This window comes from Mytilus edulis, chromosome 1, assembly GCF_963676685.1.
Source record: "Mytilus edulis chromosome 1, xbMytEdul2.2, whole genome shotgun sequence".
Taxonomy (NCBI): domain Eukaryota; kingdom Metazoa; phylum Mollusca; class Bivalvia; order Mytilida; family Mytilidae; genus Mytilus; species Mytilus edulis.
Genome location: NC_092344.1, coordinates 124,617,052 through 124,638,894, shown reverse-complemented (window position 1 = coordinate 124,638,894; position 21,843 = coordinate 124,617,052). Strand labels below are relative to the sequence as shown.

The window sequence follows — 21,843 nt, the reverse complement described above, 5'->3', positions numbered from 1 at the left end:
AAGTCTATAATATGGATTTCATCATTACTTATACCTACAGCCAGAGAATTAGAGAATGATAAACCATAGCATTGTTTGTCTAATGTGATAACTTTGGTAACTGTTTCATTCTCCATATTGAAGATCTTAATGACTTTCTCCTTAGGATAATTTATGGCTATAGTGTTCTGATTGATCTGTGTAACACTGTAGGCTTTACCAGGTATAGGTAACTGTTTCTGTAGTTTGCCATCAGAAGTAAGTAGGTTAACTTTACCTTTCTGTTCCACTACTATAACTCTTCCATCCATCAGACAAATCATGTCTCTGATACACTTCTCTGTATTGATCTTTATCTTTGTCTCTATATTCATGGTCATTTCCTTTATGTTGGATTGTTCTTGTAATTCTACTTGTGCTTTCCTCCTCATACTTCCTCTGCTCAATGTTATTTCTGTCCTAACAACCATTGCATCTCCTAGGGATTCTAGTGAACTTATCTTGCCTAGTATCTTTTCTATTTCATCATTTTGTTTCATTTTGATGTTAAATTCTTTTGCCCTCTCATCATCTTCCAGATCATCAACATATCGTTGACATTGATGTACTTGTTGTTCCATTTTATGTACACCTAGAAATGATTGGAGTTTAGAAGTGTGTGGTATGACTGTATGTAAGTGGTCTTGCATTTTATTCAAGTTTTTCTGTTTTCCTTTAATTTCAGTAATGAAATCTGATGCTTCTGATTTTACCTGGTTTAAGATAGTTTCTGCCTCATTGCATAACTTCTTCTCTAGGCGGGTTAAATGACTATTCATTTCCTTTCGAATTTTAACAACGAAATCTTGTATGCTTTCATATTCTCGTTCGACTCTTGCTATGTTTTTAGATTTGTTAGTAACTAATTTTTCCAGAAAATTATTGATTGAGTTAATTTGTTTCTCTAATGATTGTTTTGATTGGTCAGTATTGGTTTTTTCCACAACACCAACTAAACTTTTTATTTCTGTACATTTTGAATGATTAGTGGAAATACATTCATCACAGCAAGGCATTAAATGACTAGGACAGTACAAGTTAAGTTGCTGACCATGTATGTCACATTCTGTATTGATAACTCCAATGGAGGGTTTATAACTTTTGATATCAATAGTCTTATGATCACGTGTTCCATTGGATCTTTTATGATGACCAGAACATGTTGAACATAAGCCTTCATCACAGTTGTAACACCAGATGTCAGCTTTAGCGTTTACTTTTCCTTCTTGACAAGGTCCACATAGTATAGGTTTACTGGATGCCATGACCTGAACATATACAATAACTAAGTTACTTAACCATACTGACAAAGTCTCAATTGGTAGTGAATAATAAAAGAAAACAAATAACACTAAACACAATAAAGGAATCTACAGGTAAAACTGAACTGTCTTCAACAATGGAAAGCTGCTATATATTTCAAGCTTCAAGCCAATGTCGTAAACTGTCTTTATTTCTCCATCTGCCAACATATTCCTAATTTGCACCGTTTTCAAGTTGAATTTGAGTGAGGGGGTGGGGGGATATGTAGCATATTTACCTGACGATATCGGGATATAGGTATTTAGTTGGATCTTAACATGTACTTGTGATTTGTTAAAAAACCGGTATTGATAAAAATAAACAAACAAATGTCGAAATGTTCAGGACTTAATTAAATCTGTATTTGGGTAAGATGATGCAAGCATGGGATTTTTATTGCGTCTTACACTTTGAGAAGAAAATAATATTTAACTGCTTTATTAAAATATTGTGTAAAAATGTTAATTATGAGCTATGAAAGTCAAGTGGCTCGAGAATTTTTCTGAGAAAGTTTTGAAAAATTTCAAAGAAATATTTTTTACAGTGGATTAGCTTTAATTAGTCTTCACTATCCTATAGATTAACAACTTTTGGTTATACACTGTATTTATAATTTAGAATCTTCATTGAAGGTGGAGCACGAATGCACAGTTAATTAATTATATTGATGTGCAAATTGTATGCAAGAGTGACATTCCTTTGTATTATGTGCCGATTCGAAAAAAAGTTATTCGAGTATTGCCTCCCTTTAACAAGTTCATTATTTTTTAATGCTGAGTTCACACGTAATTCGAATTCGATTCACATTAACTAATTAGAAATTAGTTTAATTTGCATTTGAAAGGTTTTACGTCCTAACGTCAATTCTAAAAATTCCAATTGCAATGCGCATCAAATTTGCTTTACTGCCCAAACGACTTAACTTTTAATACATATTAACAAAAGCGTATGTCAATTCGAATCAATTCGAATTAAAAAAGAAGAGTGTGTGAACGCGATTAGCGAATTTGATTCGCATTAGATTCAATTCAATTCGAATTAAATGTACGTGTGAACGAGGCATTATAAAGTTTAGGTTTCTGATATAATTTTGAATAATTACAAAATGTATCAATTCAATATATTTCAGTTTTTGTTATTGGTGTATCAAAAACATTGATGTACGAATATAATTTTAAAAATTTTAAACGTTTAAAATGATAACATACCAGTATGAAGAACCGTTCATCATTTTTGAAAAACACTATAAATGAAAGTCGGTCAAGGTTGTTAAAAACTTTTATTTGTTGTTGAATTATTTATCTCCCCTTCATGATAGATTGATTTGGAAATTAACCAGAGTTATCTAATATTAATCACAGAGAGGGACTAGCACGCAATTTTTAACTGTAGCTTATTTAACTTTAAAACAATTTTCCACTATAAATGAATGTTACTTTATACAAATATAAGGACTTTGTTAGCTAATTATCTACACATTTTATTAGATATTATGAATTTTTATTACAATAGAATTTATATGCTATAGGATATGTCCCTTACAAATTTTTAAAGTAAAATAAAACATTAAAATGATTAACAGGAAGTTATTGTCTCAAATAATTAGGGTAGCAAGATTAAGGCTCTTTTGATCATGCTAATCTATGTAGAAGATATAATGTGGTTATCATTTTTTATTACATGTATAAAGTTCCTGTTACAAAACTTTTAAATTTTTCGAAAAAATAAAGATTTTCTTATCCCACGAATAGATTACCTTAGCCGTATTTGGCACAACTTTTCGGAATTTTGGATCCTCAATGCTCTTCAACTTTTTAATTGTTTGGCTTTATAAATGTTTTGATCTGAGCATCACTGATGAGTCTCATGTAGAGGAAACGTGCATCTGACATACTAAAATATAACCCAGGTACCTTTGATAACTATCAAAAGGGATTATAATGTGTTTTTAACCTTACTGTCACGTTTGTTGCTTGCTCAATATGACTCATTAAAGTTCAACCGTAATGAATTTATAGTTTGATACTACCAATCATCTATAAATAAAGATTATAAATTCCTTTTTGTCAAGCCTGCAACTTTTGTTGCAGAAAGCTCGACATAGGGAAAGTGATCTGGCGGCGGCGTTAACTAACATCTTAAAAGCTTTATATTTAAGAAGGTAGAAGACCTGGATGCTTCATACTTTGTATATTGATGCCTCATGTTATGAAGTTTCTGTCAGTCACATGTCCAATGTCCTTGACCTAATTTTCATGGTTCAGTGACTACTTAAAGTAATAGGATAACTATATTTGATATGTGTGTACCTTGCAAGGTCCTTAATTATGCCTGTCAGACAGTTTTTACTTGACCTCAACCTCATTTCATGGATAAGTGAACAAGGTTAAGTTTTGGTGGTCAAGTCCATATCTCAGATACTATAAGCAATAGGTCTAGTATATTTGGTGTATACAATAACTATAAGGTGTACATGTCCAACTGGTAGGTGTCATCTGACCTTGACCTCACTTTTATGCTTCAGTGGTTATAGTTATGTTTTTGTGTTTTTGTCTGTTTTTCATATACTGTATGCAATAGGTCTTCCTAATTTGGTGTATGGAATAATTGTAAGGTGTACATGTCTAGCTGGTAGGTGTCATCTGACCTTGACCTCATTTTCATGGTTCAGTGGTCAAAGTTAAGTTTTTGAGTTTTGGTCTTATTATCTAACACTATATGCAATAAGACAACTATAGTTGTTGTATGGAAATATTTAATGATCTATATGTCAGTCGCTCAGACTTAATTTGACCTTGACCTCATTTTCACGGTTCTTTGCTCAGTGTTAAGTTTTTATGTTTTGGTCTGTTTTTCTTACTATAAGCAATATGTCAACTATATTTGTTGTATGGAAGAATTTCTATCTGTACATGTCTGCCTGACATGGTTCATTTGACCTTGACCCCATTTTCATGGTTCATTGATAAATTTTTAGTTTTTGTGGTAAATGTTAAGTTTATGTGACAGTTGTAATAAAGCTTTATATTTAGGACTATAAACATAATATCAATGATATAGTAAAGAAGGCAAGACATTTCAGCGTGTGCACTCTTGTTATAAATTGACACTGTTCATAAACTTGGTATAGATTCATTTATGGTCCTCATCCTTTGAATCTTTGAAATATTGGCAGGTGTTTTATTTTGATATTGGCAGATGTTTAATTTTCCCCATTTTTCACTTCTTACACAGAAAATAGCAAAAAAAAAAGAACTGCAAAACTGAGAAGCAATTAAAATAGCCCTGTACAAAAACAATGAAGAGGATACTGCTATATAGGTCGTGTCAATTATGTAAAGTTGTCAGTAAATTAATTCAATGTCAATGTCATACAAGTGAGAGGTTTAGCTAGCTTTTAAACCAGGTTTAATTCATCATTTTCTACATATGAAAATGACTGTACCACACTAGGAATATGACAGTTGTTATCAATTCGTTTGATGTGTTGGATCTTTTTTTTTTATCATTTGATTAGGGACTTTTTGTTTTGTTTTTCCTTGGAGTTAATTACTTTTTATGGTTTTACTTCATGCAAACTCAAGTTATGGTACAGCATTTGCAAAATTAACTTCACAATTAAAGTGTCGTAATTCTGAAACGGAAAAACAGAAAGTAAAAAAAAATATTAGAGCTTCCTTTTATCAATCCCAACAATTGTTTAAAGTTTTAAGGAAATCAATCCAAGCATGATTTTCAGTTCAAAAATTGTGTCTTATGTTGTGAATATTCATACTTGTGAAGAATAACATATATTGAACATCCTACATGATTTATCTGCACAATCTAGTTTTATGAACATGGAGGTTTTACTGAATACAATGCATGTTATTTTTAATTTTAAGTGCACAATTGGGATTATCTGCACATGCATGAAATATTTTTCAGTGGATGTAAAAACAATCAATCACTGACCATTAAAGTATTCTTGTCTCATTATCATTTTAATTGCTTTGTAGTGTTAACAGGAAAACTTCAGCACAACAAATAAATATCTATAGTTTCTAAAGTCAAATTACACTTGCACTTTAATTACATTTTTGTATTTACCTGTTGATGTTGTTGATGACAAAAGTTAAATCAGTTATTGCAACTAAATGTCCTTCACTGTGTCCTCAAATGTACATTAACAACGAAGTTAATTATGATATGTGCATACCTGTTTCAGGTATTTAATTAAATATTTAAATGGCAGTAATATACCTCGTAACCTGACCTAGACAAACTGTAAGATACTGATCAGATCTTTGTTAGAGGGATTTAATTTTATAGTTTGAGTACATCTGTATTATTTTACTTGTATAAAACAATAAATATAATATTTCTTTTCTAAAGAACTAAAATATCAACATGTCTTAGATGAAGTGGAATACAAGCTCTGATGAACTTTTTGTATGTAGGAAATATTTCCCTTTAATATGTCCATCATAGAAGATTGCAATGTATGCACTATTATATAAGCTTTAATAATTATTGAATTTTTATAAAATTTATAGTTTTTCTCCAATGAACAAGAAATAAAATGAAAAATAGAATTCTAGGTGATCTCACAACCAAATTAAGTACATCATTTTGGGTTTATAATGCTGTTAGACAATATAATATGTGAGGTGATAAGGTTCATTTAAACTCTGTGTCACATATCAGTTAACAAGAAAGGGACTGGCTCAAAGTAGCAAATTTTCAGCCTACACTGAACTAGATTATGATACATCTTTGCATCTAAGTACCTGGTATACATGTATGTGACATTCAAGAAAATATATAAGTTGGAAGAATTTTTAATTTTCAGAAATGTATATTTCACATCCAATTTTTCATTGTAATATTCTTTACAAAGCACAGAAATGTCAGTATTCACCACAAAAACTAGCAAAACCTTTAAACAGACTTATTAAGAAAGGATATATTTACAATAGTTGTCATGTCATTAAAGATTGCATATTAATGTGCGTTTGTTTTCCTATATTGGCTAGAGGTATAGGGGGAGGGTTGAGGTCTCTAAAAACATGTTTAACCCATCTGCAATTTTGCGCCTGGAGCCTCTGGCCTTTGTTAGTCTTGTATGATTTTGAATTTTAGTTTCTTGTGTATAATTCGGAGTTTAGTATGACGTCCATTATCACTGAACTAGTATGCATATTTGTTTAGGGTCCAGCTGAAGGACGCCTCCGGTTGGGGGAGTTTCCCGCTGCATTGAAGACCCATTGGTGGCCTTATTGGTCAGGTTGTTGTTGCTATGTTACATTCCCCATTCCCATTCTCAATTTTGTACATAACGTGAAGATAAAGTTTTTCACCAAGAGTACTAATACTAATGCAAAAAAGACTTTAACAATCTAATCTACATATCTTACAGTTTGAGCCAAAATGATATTTCTAGATTAATGAAGAATTAAATAAAATGTATAATTTCTATTTTTAGACACATGAAGAATTGGTGACAGATTTGATATCAAAAATGGGGAATAATTTATCGTATAAAAAATTACCAGTCAGATTATATCAGGTAATCTTTAGTAGTATTCAAAGATGGGGAACTATTTATCATACAATAATTACCAGTCAGATTATATCAGGTCTACTGAATTATTACTGTTTGAGTTTTCATAATGCATTGAATTTATCATCTTGAAAACCATAATATTTATGATAAAGAGATGACAAAATTTAAAGAAGAAAACCAACCTCTGATAAAGCAATTTATTGTCATTCTCTATAAGAGTTGTTTCCCTTTTATCCTTTTTATGTTTTTAGGTAAGATCTTGAAAATATAACAGATAGAGAAAAACTTTAAAGCTGCAAAAATAATCAGCAAAACAAAATATACAATAGGTCAATACATGTATGTTCCTAATTGTCAGTTGAATCCTCATAGAAGATATCACCCTTCAACAATTATTCAGTCAGTCAGTCAGTTAGTCAGTCAGTCAGTTAGTCAGTCAGTTAGTCAGTCAGTCGTGTATTGTTTAATCATGACAATAAACAAATCAAGTTATGGTCCTGGAAATTTCACTCAATAAGTTTTTTTGGTGATTTGGTAATTTGGTGATTGGTAAATAGTTCTATCATGACAAGTTACAGATCAAGTTCTATTTTATCCCGATTTTAATCATTCTGTGCACAGCTATGGTCCTTAGACTTAAAACCTGAAGATTTAATGAAGATTTTAAACTAAATATCATTTGACCTCTGCATTATGTAGACTATTGCTATTAAGGTTATGATGTATAATCTACTCTTTACAGATATCCAGAAAATTTAGAGATGAGATGCATCCTAGGCATGGCCTTTTAAGAAGTAGAGAATTTGAAATGAAAGGTAATATTTCAATAAATAACATGCTTACAACTACACAAAAAAACATTTAAATATCGTTTCATCTCGGCCTCTAGTATTAAGTGTTCTACAACTAATCTGTCAGTGCTCTTAACTAGTTCATTAACTACTATTAAAGAGCTTATCATAAATGTTGTAATAAAATATATGAACATAGTGGTATAAACCATTTTTGGAGTGTAAAAAATTCTTTGGATGTTTTAGATAAATTGCGGGCTTTTGATGGTCCCTTTGATTCTGTTAATAGATTTTATTTTTCTACTCTTTACATTACACTTCCTCACTATCTTATTAAACAACAGTTTTCCTATTTAATTAAATGGTCGTTTGGTAAAACTGAATGTAGATATATTTTTTTGCAACTCATTTAAAGCCTTCTTCTCTAATGAGAAAGGTAAATATGATAGATATACTTACTGGAGGTGTGATGAGATGATTGAAGCTGTTAATTTTCTCCCTGATAATATTTATTTACGTTTCGGCAACAAAGTTTATCGACAGGTTGTAGGTATCCCCATGGGCACTAATTGTACCCCTTTAATAGCAGACTTGTTTTTGTACTGTTACGAATCACAGTTTATGACTAAACTCAGTAGAGACCCGTCAAAATTGCATTTAATTGATAAATTCAACAACACTTACCGTTATCTTGATGATATTTTTTCGTTAAATAATCAAGAATTTTCTCAATATACTGCTGAAATTTACCCCAAGGAACTTACTTTAAATAAATCAAAAGTATTCGGTAATAACTGTCCTTTCCTGGATTTAGATATTTCGGTTTTAAACGGGAAACTCCACACTAAAATTTACGACAAAAGAGACGATTTTTCGTTCCTTATTGTCAATTTTTCATTTTTCCATTTTTAGATGGTGATGTTCTTTTGGCACCATCTTACAGTGTTTATATTTCACAGCTTGTTCGCTATGCCGTGTCTGTTGTGACGTTTTTGATTTTAATGAACGCAACCTATTACTGGTAAATTATTAAACCAGGGATATCGTTACCATAAATTACTTAAAACCTTTACTAAATTTTTCCATAGTTATAAAGATTTGGTTTTGAAGTTTGGTTGTACCTGTATTATTTCAAACGGGATAGCACATCCTCATTTTTACGGAAATGTTGTTAACCGTGCCCGGAAATTTAGAAATGATCCATGTTAACTTGTCACTCCTTTAGATAAACTTATTCTAAAAGGTTACCTATTCAACACTGTAATAAGATCATTGAATATTGTTTTAATTGGTATAAATATTGATTTTATTATCAGTAGATTAAAAGCTAACTAAATATTACTAGTATGTTATCTACAATCTGTCGATACCTGTAACTTGGCATTGCCTAAGGTCATGTATTTCTCTGGCTGTTTATGACGTCTTTACACTAAATCCATTGGATGTTGGATGTGTACGGATTTATAGTTTAGTCTTAGATGCATAATTTTTAGGCAGTTAAGCTGCCTTATGCGAGCACCCTAGCTTTGTGTTCTACCCAATAAATGCTGAAATATGTGCCATTGTTATTATCTAGCTGGATGTTCTGTTATTTATAACTAATTGGGCAGTTTTTTCATACTTTTAATTCTTGATTACAAAAAATATGATCAGAAAAACCTTAAATGATCGTCGATTTATCCAAAAGTTTTGAAGTTGCACATAGGAAGTAGGGCACATTAGGAATCTTTATGTAGTTTATTATCCCCTGAGATTTTGGCTAAGCTGTCAAAGAACAAATGTATGAAATGTTTAATCGCCGAAAATCTCTAAAGACAAGTAGTTTAAATTTCCCATATGGCAAAAGTCGTAGGAATATTGTTTGTCGTCAATACGTAGTCAACTACGTCAGTAGTTTGTAATAAAATAAGTTCCACTGTTTTTGCTGTTGGTGGCAATTTTAAATTATAAGACGAAATTTTTGTATCTTTTCAATTTGGAGGCAGGGGTTCAAATTAGCAGTTGTCAGAGGTCTGCGACCTTCCACTTTTGCAGTCGAACTTTCGACTTGGTTACTAGCTACGCTCGACATGCCCGACTTGAGAGGAAATAAAAAAATAACTTTGCAAACCTTTTTACCAAAGCCTCCTAATAAACGATCTCAAAACTTGTTTTTAGCATTATTATTCATGACAGCGATGTTCATTTTGTTCAACCGCTAGCTTTATACAGAAAATCGCCGACAAATAATGTGTAAATACAAAATGGCTGACATGAGAAGAAAATTACAATATCGGATCCAATTCCGGAAGCGAATATGGGTAATTCCGGGTTTTGGCGATCTTTGAACTATAAAAAAAATCAGACAAATTACAAATACATCTTTGCATGTTAAATAAATATAAACACTAGAATTGAAAACCAAAAGATATATGTAAAAGAATGAAAACACAGAAAATATTTTGTACTGAAACTCAAAATTACTCTGACAAATTTTAATGTCAAAATCCAATACAATGTGAGTCTTTGTGACAGCTGGGAACAGTATATCTAACAATATATATGGTCCTGGTGACAGTATAAATTGTCTTTATCAGTAATAAATGTTGATAAAGCAAGTTAGATGCTTTTAAAGTGTAAACATATTACTGCAATTTCAATGGGTATTTTTTTTCTCAATTTTGATGGGTCAGTTAAAATAGCTGGAAGTTTCTTATTTTACACATATAGTGCAACTAGATTATATGATATCTGAATGTAAGTAAATCATATGATATGTATGTGGAGTCCTTTGGGGCACTCTACCCCCTCCTGTTTGATAACTTTGAAATGGATGAGATCCCCACCTCTCAACCATATACATTCAGGTATGGGACTATATAACTAATCAAACGAAATATAGGTGAAGTCCCTAGGGTCACCGACCACCTCCTGCTTTAGAACTTGGAAACAGTCGAGATCCCCACCCCTCAACCATATTTATTTATGTATGGGACAATATAACCAATCAAATGAAATACAGGGGGGTCACCCCACCCCTCCTGTTTGGGAACTTTGAAACAGTCGAGATCCCCACACCTAAACCATATATATTCATGTATGGCACAATATAATAAATCAAATGAAATATAGGGGGAGTCCCTGTTGGTCATCCCACCCCTCCTGTTTGAGAACTTGGAAACGGTCGAGATCCCCACCCCTAAACCATATATATTCATGTATGGGACAATATAACAAATCATATAAAATATAGGTGGAGTTTTTGGGGCCACTCTACCCCTTCCTGTTTGAGAATTTTGAAAACGGTTGAGATCCCCATCCATAAACCATATATATTCATGTATTGGACAATATAACAAATCAAATGAATTATAGGGGGAGTCCCTATGGTCACTGCACCCTCCTGTTTGAGAACTTGGAAACAGTCGAGATCCTCACCCCTTAACCATATATACTGATGTATGGGACTAAATAACAAATCATATAAAATATAGGGGGAGTCCCTGCCGTCACCCCACCCCTCCTGTTGTTCGAGAACTTGGAAACAGTCAAGATCCCCACCTTTAAATTAAACCATACTAGAACACACCCGCGAAATCGCGGGCATTCAGAGCGTAGTTTAAAGTATGTAAAGTGTTGTTAGAAGAATTTTGTAAAATATTGAATGACTGCAGAATTTCAGCAAAAGTATCATATTAGGTTATTGGTGACAGGAAGATGTTTTTTTTATCCCTCCTTTATTTCTAAATTCCCAGTTTTTGGTTTTTCTATCAATTTACATTGTCATTTCAGGCAATCATACCTCATCTTCTTGTTTTTTTGTAATCAATGAATTTTGCATAGGTGGAATCAAGGGGGGGTGTGGGGGGGGGGGGGGGCTGTGAGGCCCGCCCCCTTTTCGTGTGAAAAATTTGATTGATTCTATAGGGAATCACTGAAGCATGACCCAGCAGCCCCCCTCGCCCCTTCTTGGGTCAGTCAGCGTCCCCCTTTTTACAAAAAGTTCTGGATCCGCCACTGGTTTGTAAAAGATTTAATGACTGGAAAATTTCAGAAAAGGTATCAAAAGTTCACATGAATAAATTTTACGCTTATCTGTATATTATGAACAGTCATTAATTACTATATAAATGAAGTGTATTTACTCTCAATTCTATGTTTACTAATCGATCCATAGTGGTCATTGATATAGTATACAGACCCTCTCTATTTAATAAACTCTGTGACCGCCATGGATAGTTAACTTGAAAATGAAAGCAGATAGAATTCTGAAAATACACTTTATTCGTAGTATATGTATGTTCTAAGTATACAGAAAAACGCAAACCGGAAGTCTAATCTGACTTAAAATTTCGTCCAATGACGGGACAATATCCGGATGCCTTTTTTCTCGTTTTTCTCCCAAAACAACTCAATCTGAATAATCATATGAATGGATGACAAATGCGACTATGCACTGTACCTATAGGACACAGAAGCGTGTTGACTAATTTATTGTGGAAAGAAGAGAAGCGACACCCAAAATGAGGTCTTCTCGTTTAATAGTATAGATATTTTCATGTATCAAATAAAATATAGGGGGAGTCCCTGCCGTCACCCCACCCCTCCTGTTGTTCGAGAACTTGGAAACAGTCGAGATCCCCACCTTTAAATTAAACCATACTAGAACACACCCGCGAAATCGCGGGCATTCAGAGCGTAGTTTAAAGTATGTAAAGTGGTGTTAGAAGAATTTTGTAAAATATTGAATGACTGCAGAATTTCAGCAAAAGTATCATATTAGGTTATTGGTGACAGGAAGATGTTTTTTTTATCCCTCCTCCTTTATTTCTAAATTCCCAGTTTTTGGTTTTCTATCAATTTACATTGTCATTTCAGGCAATCATACCTCATCTTCTTTTTTTTTTTAATCAATGAATTTTGCATAGGTGGAATCAAGGGGGTGTGTGGGGGGGGGGGGGGTGTGAGGCCCGCCCCCTTTTCGTGTGAAAAATTTGATTGATTCTATAGGGAATCACTGAAGCATGACCCAGCAGCCCCCCTCGCCCCCTCTTGGGTCAGTCAGCGTCCCCCTTTTTACAAAAAGTTCTGGATCCGCCACTGGTTTGTAAAAGATTTAATGACTGGAAAATTTCAGAAAAGGTATCAAAAGTTCACATGAATAAATTTTATGCTTATCTGTATATTATGAACAGTCATTAATTACTATATAAATGAAGTGTATTTACTCTCAATTCTAAGTTTACTAATCGATCCATAGTGGTCATTGATATAGTATACAGACCCTCTCTATTTAATAAACTCTGTGACCGCCATGGATAGTTAACTTGAAAATGATAGCAGATAGAATTCTGAAAATACACTTTATTCGTAGTATATGTATGTTCAAAGTATACAGAAAAACGCAAACCGGAAGTTCAATCTGACTTAAAATTTCGTCCAATGACGGGACAATATCCGGATGCCTTTTTTCTTGTTTTTCTCCCAAAACAACTCAATCTGAATAATCATATGAATGGATGACAAATGCGACTATGCACTGTACCTATAGGACACAGAAGCGTGTTGACTAATTTATTGTGGAAAGAAGAGAAGCGACACCCAAAATGAGGTCTTCTCATTTAATAGTATAGATATTTTCATGTATGGGACACAAAAACTAATCAAATGAAATATAGGGAGAGTCCTTAAGGTCACCCTACCCAATCCTGTTTGATAACTTGGAAACAGATGAGATCCCCACCCCTCAACCATATATATTCATGTATTGGACAATATAACAAATCAAATGAAATATAGGGGAAGTCACTGGGGTCCTCACCCCCTCCTGTTTGAAAACTTGATAACGGTCGAGATCCACCACCCATAAACCATATATATTCATGTATGGGACAATATAAAAAAATCAAATGAAAAATAGGGGTAGTCCCTAGGGTCACCCCACACCCTCTTGTGTGTGTTTTGAGAACCTGTAAAAGATTGAGATACCAACTCCTAAACCATATTCATTCCTGTTTGTCATTTCAAAAAGATTGAATGCCATACAAGGTCAATCTCATAGGCGTCACATATGCATATCACTTTGCTACACCTAACACCTGTCATTTTATTCCAAACTTTGACATCATGGACTTGGGGTGAAGGTGGGAGTCAATTACATTACTATGGACAGGTCAGTCAGACCTCACCATTGATCCCTGTAGTAGTAAACATTTGTTTGATTTGTGTCTCATAACTTTTGTACTGTAGAACACAAACTCAGTTTTCTTTCCAGGGAAGCAAGTCCATTCTGTAACTTTTAAAGCTCGTACTAAAGTCAACTTGAACTACTAACAGTCAACTTATACAAACAATTATGTTCAACTAGAAGAACTGCAATCATTGCGAATTTGTACCACTGCTGACTCAAGACTCATGACCATGAAAAAAATATACTTGATATATACGTTGCTATTGAAAACCTTGATAAAATATGAATTTTTTGCCTTAATGATTTAATTTGATTCATTAAATGAACATAAATGTACAATTACTTTTGAATGTTTAACGTTTGTTCTTTTAAATCTTTAAAAAAAATTGAAGCAACATTAATATTGCCACAGTTTTCATAATTATGTTTGCCTTGGTTTTTGGTTAACTGCCTACAGTGCTTACAGCGCTTTGATTTTATATAATTGGTATCATGTTGGCGTCGGCGTCGTCGTCGTCGTCCGAATACTTTTAGTTTTCGCACTCTAACTTTAGTAAAAGTGAATAGAAATCTATGAAATTTTAACACAAGGTTTATGACTACAAAAGGAAGGTTGGGATTGATTTTGGGAGTTTTGGTCCCAACATTTTAGGAATTAGGGGCCAAAAAGGGTCCAAATAAGCATTTTCTTGGTTTTCGCATTATAACTTTAGTTTAAGTAAATAGAAATCTATGAAATTTTGACACAAGGTTTATGACCACAAAAGGAAGGTTGGGATTGATTTTGGGAGTTTTGGTTTCAACAGTTTAGGAATTAGGGGGCCAAAAAAGGGCCCAAATAAGCATTTTTCTTGGTTTTCGCACAATAACTTTAGTTTAAGTAAATAGAAATCAATGAAATTTAAACACAAGGTTTATGATCACAAAAGGAATCATCAAATGAAATATAGGGGAAGTCACTGGTTTCAACAGTTTAGGAATTAGGGGGCCAAAAAAGGGCCCAAATAAGCATTTTTCTTGGTTTTCGCACAATAACTTTAGTTTAAGTAAATAGAAATCAATGAAATTTAATCACAAGGTTTATGATCACAAAAGGAACGTTGGTTTTGATTTTGGGAGTGAAGGTCCCAACAGTTTAGGAATTAGGGGCCATAAAGGGGCCCAAATAAGCATTTTTCTTGGTTTTCGCACCATAACTTTAGTATAAGTAAATAGAAATCTATGAAATTTAAACACAAGCTTTATGACCATAAAAGGAAGGTTGGGATTGATTTTGGAAGTTTTGGTCCCAACAGTTTAGGAATAAGGGGCCCAAAGGGTCCAAAATTAAACTTTGTTTGATTTCATCAAAAATTGAATAATTGGGGTTCTTTGATATGCCGAATCTAACTGTGTATGTAGATTCTTAATTTTTGGTCCCATTTTCAAATTTGTCTACATTAAGGTCCAAAGGGTCCAAAAATAAACTTAGTTTGATTTTAACAAAAATTGAATCCTTGGGGTTTTTTGATATGCTGAATCTAAAAATGTACTTAGATTTTTTATTTATTGGCCCAGTTTTCAAGTTGGTCCAAAATTAAACTTTGTTTGATTTTATCAAAAATTTAATACTTGGGGTTCTTTGATATGCCAAATCTAACTGTGTATGTAGATTCTTAATTTTTGGTCCTGTTTTCAAATTAGTCTACATTAAAGTCCAAAGGGTCCAAAATTAAACTTAGTTTGATTTTAACAAAAATTGAATTCTTAGGCTTCTTTGATATGCTCAATCCTAACATGTACTAAGATTTTTGATTATGGGCCAGTTTTCAAGTTGGTCGAAATCAGGATCCAAAACTATTATATAAAGTATTGTGCAATAGCAAGAAATTTTCAATTGCACAGTACTCAGCAATAGCAAGAAATCTTCAATTGCACAGTATTGTGCAATAGCAAGAAATTTTCAATTGCACAGTATTGCGCAATAGCAAGAAATCTTCAATTGCACAGTATTGTGCAATAGCAAGTATTTTCAATTGCACAGTATTGCGCAATAGCAAGAAATATCTAATTGCACAATATTGTGCAATAGCAAGAAATTTCAATTGGAGTTATCTTTCTTTGTCCAGAATAGTAGTTGAATCAACTTAAATCATTGTTTATACAATTTACAATGTATATTCACTTTTACTACCAACTGATAAATTAAAACAATCTTTACCATTCAGTGATAACAAGCACTTTTTTTACATTTTAATATTTTATGATGTATTTAAATGAGTAGTTATTGTTGCAAACTCCATTAGAAATTTGAATTGAGATCGGTTTTTGGAATAAAGGAAAGGGGGATGTGAAAAAAAAATTGGGGGGGGGGGGTTCAATTTTTCTCATTTCAGATTTCATAAATAAAAAGAAATTTTCTTCAAACATTTTTTTGAGAGGATTAATATTCAACAGCATAGTGAATGGCTCAAAGGCAAAACAAAAATTTTAAGTTTATTAGACCACATTCATTCTGTGTCAGAAACCTATGCTGTGTCAACTATTTAATCACAATCCAAATTTAGAGCTGAATCCAGCTTGAATGTTGTGTCCATACTTGCCCCAACTGTTCAGGGTTCAACCCCTGCGGTCGTATAAAGCTGTGCCCTGCAGAGCATCTGGTTATTAGTTGTTAGTGGCTTTGAACTAGCTGTCAGATAACTGCGAGTACTCTCAGATCTGTTCATTGTGTCTTTTTGTGTCGGGATGTATAAGTACCCGGCCACGTCCACTTGTATTTTTGTCCATCTGATGAGCTAAGCCTTTTTCAACTAATTTTTATAGTTCGTTCTTATGTTGTACTGTTATACCACTGTCCAAGGTTAGGGGGAGGGTTGGGATCCAGCTAACATGTTTAACCCCGCCACATTTTTTTTTTACTTAAATTAGGCCGTTAGTTTTCTCGTTTGAATTGTTTTACATTGTCTTATCGGGGCCTTTTATAGCTGACTATGCAGTATGGGCTTTGCTCATTGTTGAAGGCTGTACAGTGACCTATAGTTGTTAATGTCTGTGTCATTTTGGTCTTTTGTGGATAGTTGTCTCATTGGCAATCATACCACATCTTCTTTTTTATATTTACAATACACCTTATCGCTATGTGTCCGCCATTCCTGGATATCACACAGGTTCCTGTAAAATTTTGACATCATACAATAAAGTATCTGATGCCACAATGGAAAAGTGATTGTGTATGACCTCAAAAGTTCAAGTGGTCGGGTCAGCCGGGATTAGCAATTAGGTGTATACAAAACTATTTTATTTTTTACAGCTGATATATGAAATCATTCACTATAAGTTCATGAAGTTCATAAATGCTTATTATTACATTAGATGTATGTTTCATTATAATACCTTATTCTGATTGGCTACACTGCAATCTCGCGTTATTCCTTAATCAACATCATTACACAATAAAATTTACCATTCATGATGACACGAGGTCCCACAAGAAAGTGCACAGGAAAATTAAATAAAAACTTGATAAAAATTGTGTTTTCATGATCCTAGCTAAAAAATGTAATTATAAGTTATGAATGCTTCTTTTTGTAACTTCATTGGGGTGTAAAAGAGTTGACTATACCCATATTTTTAGAATGAAGCGCTTCCACGCTTCATACAAAATATACTTCGGCCAAGGCTTTTACACCCCAATGAAGTTACAAAAAGAAGCATTCAATTCTTAAATGAAACCAACCAATTTTGTATTTGTTAAAGTCTCAGAAATAATTTATTAATAAAAGTTAAAATATTTAGAGGTTGTTATACATAAATGTCTAACTTCAGCATGTTTAGTTCAACAACTACTAAAATTAATAAATGTACTCTTTCATAATTAATCTGAAGGGGGGATAACCCACTTTTAAGTTTTGTAACTAATACCTTTAAATGTTAAGTACAAGTTGATTAAATCTGGTCATGACTTTCTGTATCAGGCTAAATTTTTTACTTTATGGGAGTTTGCCATGGAGATATGACCACATAGACTTGAAACTGAGTGCATATCGTCATTATCATGTGAACTTTTTTAAATCGATGATTTTGACCCAGATTTATGGTACACTGAACAGTGATGATATGAATGTGGCATGTTGCCTTATGGATATACTTTTTGTTTTCTCTGCCTTGAATAAGTATATCTAAGTTGTTCTTCCATTTTTAGAAAGAATTTGTTTCCAAATGGTAATATGATTTATTTTTGTAGTAACCTTGCCTCTTTATTAGAATTAAGGAAAATCTTTTTAATATCTATGGATGAGTTAATAAAAAAACATGGTCATGGTATAATAATGTTGCCTTTATCTATATGTTCTACGCCAGTATGGTATATTTTTAGATTTGTATACCTTTGACACAACGGAGGTGAATGCTAAAAAAACATATGAAGAAGTTTGTCAAGTTTATGAAAATATTTTCAACAGACTTGGACTACAATTCAAAAAAGGTAAATATCATTAGAGAGACATTAATGTAAAAATGTGCATCTGGTGAAGTAAGATTGGTGCCTTTGAATTAATTAAGGCTGAAGGTTGGGGAAATTAAGTTAATGAGACAGCAACTAAAAATATTAAAGTAAAAGTGCTCATCTTAAGTTCACAAATTCACAATTTGGTCTTCATATTGAATTTGATTTTGCTCAAAACACAATAGAGAGTAAACAAATCTTTTCAAGGGCAATCACTCCTATAAAGAGTAACAGTCTGCTAACAGTATTTGCAGGTTTAGACTTGTTAGAAGATCTTGCCTTGCTGATCATATAAATTATTTAAAGAGTTTATTCATATATTATAACAGTTATCATATAAGGCAAAAGGAAAAGTAATGATAAAAATTGTGAGTATATATATATTTTATTTTTGTAGTAATTGGTGCAACAGGTAATATTGGCGGGAAACTTTCACATGAATTTCTCCTGCAATCAGACATTGGAGAAGATACTATTAAAGTCTGTACTAGGTCAGTATAAGTTGGTTCCTTGATCATTTATAATTGAGAGTTAAGGGGAGGATACTCTGATATATGAATGTTGATATTTACAAACTGGGAAGGGAAACCCTGTAGTTTCAATTAGAATTAATGTCCCCAAAAGGAGGGTGCTACTGTGGATTTACACAAACAAATGGAAGTAACAGTCGAATCCATCACCAAGAAGTGTTGTATGATATTATGTGTGACCAGACTAATCTCCATGTGTATGTGTGTGTTTCTAGACTTCTGAATGTGTATTTGTGTGTTTAGACTTTTGCATGTGTATTTGTGGGTCTAGACTTCTACTTGTGTATTTGTGTTCAGACTTCTACATGTGTGTATGTGTCTAGACTTCTATTTGTGTATTTATGTGTCATGACTTCTTCTTGTGTATTTGTGTGTCCAGACTTCTACATGTGTATTTGTGTTCAGACCTCTACATGTGTATTTGTATGTCAAGACTTCTATATATGTGTAATTGTGTATGTCTAAACACTGCATGTGTGTATGTGTCTAGACTTCTACATGTGTTTATGTGTGATTAGACTTCTACTTTTGTATTTGTGTGTCCAGACATCTACATGTGTATTTGTGTGTTCAGACATCTACATGAGGATGTATTTATGTGTTCAAACTTCTACATGTGTATTAGTGTGTTCAGACTTCTCCATGTGCATAAGACTTCTACACATGTATTGTTTTCCAAATGTTCACTATCTTTTTGGAAAATACTTATTATTAAATTAACATGTCCTTTACTGAATAAAATGCTGAGTCATGGAAATTATTTTTGATTTGATTGCATTAAAAACATCAATGTTGGAATCTGATTTACAAATTTTTAAATAGCTTCTATTCAAAAGATGTAGAAATAAATCTTTTCAAACTTTAAATTCATGTTTTGTAAAAGTGTGTCTATTTAGTTTTTCTCCAATATTTATACTTTTAAGATATAGATATATTAACTTTTTTTTACAGCTGTCAGTATGGAAGAAATATTGAAGTTGAAGGTCTGTTCTTTTTCTTGTTTTTTTCTTACATATTACGACAAAATTAAATAACACTCCAAAGACACAAAACGTCTTGAGACAGTAAAAATTTGAACTTTCAGCTCAGTAGTAAACTAGATAGGTATTTAGTTTCATTATTATACACACTTCTGAATAATTGTCGGCATTTGATTGCATTGATTTTATATTTCATTTTCACTATGTCAAGCAAAATATTTTTAATAAATTACACGAAAATATTTTATCCTTTTGTTTATATATGCTGTGTAATAAAAAAAGAAGATATAGTATGATTGCCAATGAGACAACTCTTCACAGTAGACCAAATGGCACAAAAATTAACAACTATAGGTCACAGTACAGCCTTTAACAATGAGCAAAGCATAAACTGCATTGTCAGCCATAAATGGCCAACGAAATGACAAGTGTTAAACTATTAAAAGGAATTTGTGTTTATTTTTATCAGTATTGTATTGCAGACCCTTTAGCTTATATATTATGTGTGTTTATTCTATCAGTATTGTATTGCAGACCCTTCAGTAAGAGAGAACAAGTGTCCCAGTTGTGGAAGTGGGTTGGATAAAATGTCTGCAATAGAGGTATTATATACACATTTTAATGAAAGTAAGGATACTAAAAAGTCTATTGCCACTCAGAGATCTAAATAAATACTGAAAATTTAAAAACTAATGCAATATACACCAATCTAAATCAGAATATTACTTTGGACACTGATTTATAAATTTAATAAAGGATAAACACAAACTAATCATTATAGATATTCGATAAGAAAAGAACATTAGGATTTTATGCAAGTAATTCTCAGGTATTTGGAAAACCATTAGAAATGGGATCCAAATATTTATAATGTCAAGATTAAACCACCTAATTTTTTTTTCAAATTAGTAGACCCTTTAATAAGTTATTGCCCTTTAATGATGATCCAACATCATCACTGCTTTATAGAGGCTCATTTGATTTGAGGAAGGACATTGGCTTGGATCATTTATTTAATTATTTATTTCTATCTTGAGGTTTAAATAGATTGATTAAATAACTAGACGCTGGCACTAAACGAATAAAAAGTTGTTGGTTTTTTTCTCAACTGCATTTATGTATTTAGATTTTAGATATTGGATTATAATCAGTAAAAGTCCAATTTCAAAATCTTTAGCTCTTAGACCACATTCCTTTTTGGTTAGAAACCTATGTTGTGTCAAAAATTTAACTAAATCCAAACCCAGAGCTGTATTGAATGTAGTGTCCCTACTTGCTTCCACTGTTAAGGTATCGACCTCTGGGATCATATGTAGCTGTGCCTGTTGAGAATTTTATTGTGTTATAAGTGACAAACATTGGTTTATAAGATCTTATAAATATGGACTATTTAGTTAAAAATAGAGTGGATATATATTTTGAATAGTGAAAAATAATACAGCATTTTCATATCAGTCATACACCATGGCCATATACTGATGTCATACAATCATATAAATTAAATCCATAATTGGGATAAAATTGACAACAAAAATTATCTGGCTGTCAGTGATATGTGTCATGGATGTGTAGATAAATATAAACCTTAGTTATATATATAAGTTATTTTGTATCATCAGTGTCTGTGAAAATATTGAAAGTGGTTATAAATAAAAAAACTGACTTTTATTTATTCAGGTTGGACATTCCTTTTTATTGGGCACAAAGTATTCAGAAATATTAGGATCTACTTACAAAGACAAAAATGCCAAAAACATGTGAGTATGTAAATTTAACCCCGCCACATTATTTATGTATGTGCCTGTCCCAAGTCAGGAGCCTGTAATTCAGAGGTTGTTGTTTGTTTATGTGTTACATATTTGTTTTTCGTTCATTTTTTTACATAAATAAGTCCGTTAGTTTTCTCGCTTGTATTGTTTTACATTGTCTTATCTGGCCTTTTATAGCTGACTATATGCGGTATGGGCTTTGCTCATTGTTGAAGGCTGTACGGTGACCTATAATTGTTTATTGGCAATCATA

The 21,843-nt window shown here is 32.4% G+C and overlaps 1 protein-coding gene and 1 long non-coding RNA gene across 4 annotated transcripts in view; one reads left to right on the top strand and one right to left on the bottom strand.

Annotated features, from left to right (window-relative positions):
* Nucleotides 1-21,843, top strand: part of LOC139518866 (probable proline--tRNA ligase, mitochondrial) — a 126,295-nt gene that overhangs the window by 54,622 nt on the left and 49,830 nt on the right. For all 3 annotated transcript variants that reach the window (XM_071310517.1, XM_071310523.1, XM_071310532.1), the window contains exons 5-11: nt 6,785-6,868; nt 7,608-7,680; nt 18,183-18,290; nt 18,709-18,802; nt 19,793-19,824; nt 20,356-20,423; nt 21,499-21,578. In XM_071310517.1, the coding sequence (XP_071166618.1) occupies nt 6,785-6,868; nt 7,608-7,680; nt 18,183-18,290; nt 18,709-18,802; nt 19,793-19,824; nt 20,356-20,423; nt 21,499-21,578 (539 nt within the window). The remainder of the gene's footprint in view (nt 1-6,784; nt 6,869-7,607; nt 7,681-18,182; nt 18,291-18,708; nt 18,803-19,792; nt 19,825-20,355; nt 20,424-21,498; nt 21,579-21,843) is intronic.
* Nucleotides 1,160-5,533, bottom strand: LOC139520521 (uncharacterized). Its single transcript, XR_011663908.1, has 2 exons — nt 5,410-5,533; nt 1,160-1,286 (listed from the first exon to the last, which is right to left on the bottom strand). It is a non-coding gene; the product is annotated as an uncharacterized lncRNA (long non-coding RNA).